The sequence below is a fragment of the Loxodonta africana genome, chromosome 8 (genome assembly GCF_030014295.1).
Source record: "Loxodonta africana isolate mLoxAfr1 chromosome 8, mLoxAfr1.hap2, whole genome shotgun sequence".
In the NCBI taxonomy this organism is placed as follows: Eukaryota; Metazoa; Chordata; class Mammalia; order Proboscidea; family Elephantidae; genus Loxodonta; species Loxodonta africana.
In genome coordinates this window covers 41,435,152-41,441,271 of record NC_087349.1, presented here as the reverse complement: position 1 = coordinate 41,441,271, position 6,120 = coordinate 41,435,152, and the positions used below count along the sequence as shown (strand labels likewise).

Here is a 6,120-nt window from a genome sequence, read left to right as displayed (position 1 = left end):
GAAGGATCATTATATAGTTATCTGTGTTAATGGGGTTTATCTACAGAATTCAAATAGACACTCAAATATATTACACTGGGGAATGAAGATATGGAAATAAATGTGGTCTTTCATTTACTGGTTATTCTGAATCAATGTCAAGATGGTCCTTCAATTTTTCTTTATGGACTACCTCTCGTGTGTATTCTTATTCTTACTCTTTATTGCTTTTATAGGGCTAAGATGTAATTCAGAATGTTAGTATTTATCGTTTTTCACATTGTAGGACAGTATCAAAGCATTCAGGAGGTCATTATTATCATCTTTCTTGATGCCATCATTGGATCATAGTTGTAGTTGTCAGGTTTTAATTGAATTAGGTCTGGGTCACATTTTCCTTTTTCTTCATGATGTCCAGTAATGTTGGGTTGTATTGTGGTTATTATGAACGATACATTGTAAAGACTGGATTCTGTTTTGTACTTCTGAAGAATATTGAATTTTTGTTTCAGCAGGCAGTAACTTGGCTGAATCAAACTCCAAACTCTTCCTTGCAGCAGGCAGCAGCTGAAGTCAATGTTTCAGTTGTTTTAGCTTTAGCTGGGTCGTGTGAAGTCTGCCGTGTGTGTGTGTAGTCAAGGATCAGCCAGAGATGGGCAGAGTATGTACAGTATTTGGGGGCCCATCTCCTGAGGTGCTCTCCTTTCTTGGATTTCCCCCTCACTTTCTAGTTGCTCTCCTACCTCTGTCATGTATCCACCATTAAGACTGGGTTTTTATCCAAGTTGCTGCTTACTGGAGCCTCTTCTCAAATGAAAAGTTGTTAAAATGGGAGATTCACCCGTCTTCAAGGTGTCACATCTCTACTTCCTGCCTGTTTTTGGTTGCTCTCCAGTGCCTTTACTTTTTTTTTTTTTGCTGTTGTTCAGAGTTTACAATTGTTATCAGCAGGAGGGTTGATTTGAGACATGCTTTGTTGTTATTAGAAGTGAGCTCTGCATCTTTTTAAAATCTGTTCTGAAATCCTAATATGTGAAGTGCTAGTTTAAACTTCAAACCTGTCCCCCAACTCTGAGGAAATACCTTTCTAATTAGGGAACAGTGAACTGTATTTTAATATGAAATCCTAGTTATAGAGAGACACAAAATAGCAAAACCCAACTTTAAGGGTTCCCACTCAACATGAGAATGCAAATATATCCAGATGGGGAATAAAATTCTAGGGATAAAGCAAGTTTTAAATGTTCATTTGTATTATATACTATACTTTTAATATTCTCTTGGATCATGAAGGATGGGGCTGGGTTGTCCAGTTCATTGTGCTGATTTCAAGTTTCAAAGTGAGATTTTTAGTTGTTTGCAGGAAAGAACAGGTGAAGAGTTAGGCATCAGGAAAAGAAAAAGCTTGGAAGGAATGGGGAGTAATGAGCGTTTCTATCATTTTAAATCAACTACTTATAACTATGGAAAAATAACAGTTGCTGTAGTAGTGGTGAGGCATGACCATTTTGCTAGTTAGTAGAATTCTTACCAAAATAAAAGTGATAAATAATTGGTTTGGAGCAGAGGAAAGTAACCTTATTGTTTAAATTACAGCTGTTTACATACCTGGTCCAGACCCAGCTTCAAGTGCAGCTGTGTTGGGTATGTGGGAGGTGGTTAAGTGGTACACACAATAGTCTTGCTCAAAGAAGAATGTGAAAAAAACACTTTTAGGGGCTGGCTCATCTGTAACATTGACACAGGCTTACCTATTGCATTCCACCTATTTTCTTTATCCTGTGGAATAAGTGATTGTTGTATGATTGTTTTGGTTAAACCTACAGATTTATAGCAGAGAAATTCTAGTAGTGAAACAAAATTCAACACAAAAACTGAGCATCAGGCTGTACTCTTAGTAGTATTGTTGCATTGGCAAAGGCAGTGTCCAGAAACTGGCTGGATTTAATTTAAACCTTCCCCTCAGTGACAATAGACTCATTCTAGATGGTAACAGTTACAAAGTCTACAGTTCATCCTCCTGATTTTCTAGAAATTGCTCTTTATGTTGTCTTTCTTAGAATAAGGGAATACCACTAGGAGTTTGGGAGATTGGAGTGACTAATCAGTCATGAAGTGGCGAAGGTAGCTCTGGCTAAATTATTCCACCTTCTTAACTTCAGCCAGGGAACCCTACTGGGAGGTGATTTGGGGGACGGATTTGTGGAGGATGTTGATCTATCAAGCAGATGAGTGATAGCTTGCTTATAGACACAGTAGAAAGTAGGGTCTCCAGGGAGACAGCAAACTTGTTTATAAATCCATTTTTACAGCAAAAATAACATTCTCTGTTAAGGAGATTCACGGACACTAAATCAGTGAAAGTAACAATGAACTTAAGAATTATACTAAGTAGATATTTATACAAAAGCACTGTATTTTATTTAGCTCCATACAAAATCTGGTAATTAAAAACATTAAATAGGTAGAGTGTTCTGAAGATCATTAAGTCAGTTTTTAAAATGTAGGTATTATTACTTTGGTCGCCTCAGCCATCTTATAGCCCTTCCTCTTCTGTTATAAGCAGGTGCTATAAACAGCAACTTTCTGGCTTATGTCCCTTAGGAGTGAGCGGACTTCTCCTTCCAGTCTCACTAATTCTTGAGCTTTATCTTCTAAATATTTTTGATTGTCTTCATATTTTCTTTCTAAATCTGTGGGAGATAAAATGTGAAAAAGTTATTCTGGGTTATTTATAGTACCCAGTAAAAAAACCCAGTGCCGTCGAGTCGATTCCGACTCATAGTGACCCTATAGGACAGAGTAGAACTGCCCCATAGAGTTTCCAAGGAGCGCCTGGTGGATTCAAACTGCCGACCCTTTGGTTAGCAGCCGTAGCACTTAACCACTATGTCACCAGGGTTTCCTACAGTGATCTCAAAATTAAAACTGGTCCTTTTTGCCTGTAAGGCCTTACTTAACACTTAACTGCCTGAAACAAAGTGAATGGATTTCCATCTCTTAAATAAAAAACTCTGTGGATGCCAAAACTTTAAAATTAGTTTATGAAAACATGAGCCTAAGTGGAAATACCTACCTTTCAGCACTTGCAGCTTACTGTTTGCTTGAGCCAACAGAGTTTTTGCTTCATTTTGGAGCATTTCAGCTTTCCTTCTGGCATCAGCTGACTCTCCCGTTTTTTTGGCAATTAGATTTTCTACTTTCTTATACTTCTCATCGAGTTCACCATCCAGAGTCTGCAGTTCCACATTTAGAAACAAAGTGGTGATGGTGTGTAAGCAAGCACATGTATGAGCAACGGTATAGTCGTGGCAAGCCTGGATCACATACATACTGACTTGCACACCAAGCATTCTAGACTAAGGGCCACCAAGGGTACTCAGGCTTCATCAAAGTTACTCAATGGTAGTGAAACCGGATTGGATACAAAATTGGCACAATTTTTAAAAATATACATTTCAAGGAAATTTCAGAGTTGCAGCAGGCCTCTAGGACTAGGTCCTCTCTGTTCTGCTGATTAGCAGTTCTCTATGGGGAAGTTTACAGCACTACTCTAAACCCAAGCAGATGTTCTCAGAAGTAGATACGCTGAGATACAAGCATTTAGCTATCAAAGAAGGTCCTTTTTGAAGAAACACAAGGGGGACCATCTGTATCTTAACTAATTTAGGACTTAAGAAGTCTTGATATCAGAAAATTAGGGTGGAAAAAGATTTAGGAAGGGCAAGGTTGTACCATATTCAAAAGGTGGGTGAGAGGAGAAATTGGGTGTGGAATTAGTTGCAAACGATTCTTTTGAGAAACACTTTAAACAAAAGCAATAAGAATGGAAATTTCATTTTAGGGATTTCAGTCTTTTTTTGTTGTAATGTCATATTCATGGAAAATGCTCTGTAAGAAGACTTTTTTGGGAGATTTATGACCTTAGAACTGTAGGAAACTACAAACCACAATGGGAAAGAAACTGATATTGGGGCAATGACATTGTCTTATTCTCTTTCCTGACCCAGAAATGTAGAATGTTACCCTCATTTGATGCCTAAAAACTACAGGATTTTCTGGGAAAAATCTTGAATAGTATGAAATTAAAACTGAAATTCAGTCATTTAACCCTTTCAATACCTCACCTCCAAAGTTTTTTTTTTTATTTTAAATAACATGTTTTTTGGTGAAAGTTTACACAGTAAATCAGGTTCCCACTTGACAATTTCTATACAAACTATCCAGTGATATTAAACTTTTCACAATGTGTCAACATTGTGTGTTCTGGTTGTTCCATTTCTAGTACTCTAGTTCCCCCTGCCACCTTCTCATCTTTGTGTCAGCATAAACATTGACCTTTTCGTCTCGTATAGATGGTTTTTTAGCACAGCACCATACTTACACCTGTGTGCCATTCTGTTATTTTGCTAAAAGGTGATCTCAGGATAGTTTCAGTTCCAGGTTTAAAGAGTATCTCAGGGAATCCTCTGGTCTCAATTGGTCCAGAAAACCTGGCCTTTTTTAAGAATTTGAGTGGTATTCTACATTTTTATCCCATTCTGTCCAGGACCATCTCTGTGACCCTGGTTAGAATGGTTGGTGGTGGTAGCTGGGCAACCTCCCTTCCAGATTTAAAAAGGTTTCTTTGGAGATGAACATTTGCCCATACAAATTAAGAAACTGAATGTGTGTTTCAACGATTACTTAGCTTCTAGCTGGTGTGAAATTTTCTCTGCAAAGGATATAGTCTTCCAAAGAGAAGTGAGGGGTGGTTAATCCAAAATGAGTCTGGAATGGCTGAGATTTGGTTTCTTGCCAGCTACTTTGTGTAGTGAACTCTTCAAGCTTTTTCCATCCTGCTTTTTAAAGTTTTATCAAATGGCCAGGTAACTAGATTCATAAAGATCTTCCTAGTTGAAATATAGTGAAGCAGTACAAGCTCAAATGCTTATCTTAAAGACGTCTACCTCTAAGCTAAATTAATTTCATTCTTTTAAACCCTTATTTAAGTTTGGATTTGAGGGTGGGCCTTAGGTCATGCTTATTGGACACTTGCGTAGCCACTTCCAGTCCTTTTCATTTGTGTCTCTGAAGACTGCTATTTCAAAACAGGTCCTTTGAGATGTTTCTGATGAAAAACCATGTTAGGTTTATCCATGTCCCTTATTAATTCCAAGGAAGGCAATGAGGAGGTGAGTTGCTGCTTTATAACTGAAAAATTACGAAGATCTACTTACCTTCTTAACATCATCTGCACTTTGTTTCACAGTATATACTACTTTTTCAATATATTCTGCCTCCGCAGAGTTCTGGGCGGCCTTCCGCTTAAGTTCTTCCACGTTCCTCTCTAGCTCACTGATGCGCTGGGAGGCGTTGTTCAAGGTTTCCTCAGAAGCTGCAGTTTCAGACTCAATCTAATATGAAAATACCATGTCAGTCATCCAGCAAGCCATTAATGTAAGAAATAGTAGGAAGGATTACAAGTTTGGAGGTAGATTTAAAAGGCTGCTATGCCATTTTGCTCTAGACTAAAAGCACTGCTAAAAAGAAAACAATTTCAAGAAAGTTTATATAAAAAGTGCCTGACTAGTCTTTGCTACATCTCATGTATTTATCCTTTTTGGTATTTCTGATGATCTAGGCTGAAATTCATGTAAAAATTTTCCTTGCTGACAGGAAGAGCCACACTCAGGCAGCTTAATGTGTTGAGAAAGCATTTTGGGGACACCTGCAAACTTTGGCTGAAGAACGTTCACAAATAAGCAGATGTGAGAAGAGGGATTTCCACATAAATTTTCTAAATTAATGTGGGTGGGAACATATGATTTATAACTTCCTGCCACCATTTTAGTTTTTCCTATCAGCTGTAAATATTAAACTCCAGTAATAGAGGTTACTGCACCTCAGAAACTACCTGGGAAGTTAATTTGAATGCTTCTGGCTAACTGGTGAAGACATGGAAACGAGTAATGGTCCTCAAAACTCTGAAAAGTTAGCATAAAATCTGGGAAATTTACAGCTGAAAGCTATAAACATACAAAGTTATTTATGGGAAGAGTTCTCAACTGGTAAGGGCAACTGGTGAGGATCCACATTTCGTCTCTTAAAAGTGGAATCAATAAACGTTGATCTTTAAAAGGTAGCCAAAGTAAGCCAAGA

General features: G+C 37.8%; 1 protein-coding gene across 3 annotated transcripts in view; it reads right to left on the bottom strand.

Moving 5' to 3' along the window:
* Positions 1-2,375: 2,375 nt before the first annotated feature.
* The window catches only part of LAMB1 (laminin subunit beta 1), an 83,172-nt gene continuing 79,427 nt past the window's right edge, over positions 2,376-6,120 (bottom strand). For all 3 annotated transcript variants that reach the window (XM_003407211.4, XM_023544536.2, XM_064289830.1), the window contains 3 exons: positions 5,199-5,375; positions 3,056-3,215; positions 2,376-2,672 (listed from right to left, as the gene is read on the bottom strand). In XM_003407211.4, the coding sequence (XP_003407259.2) occupies positions 2,536-2,672; positions 3,056-3,215; positions 5,199-5,375 (474 nt within the window). In that variant the 3' untranslated portion in view covers positions 2,376-2,535. The remainder of the gene's footprint in view (positions 2,673-3,055; positions 3,216-5,198; positions 5,376-6,120) is intronic.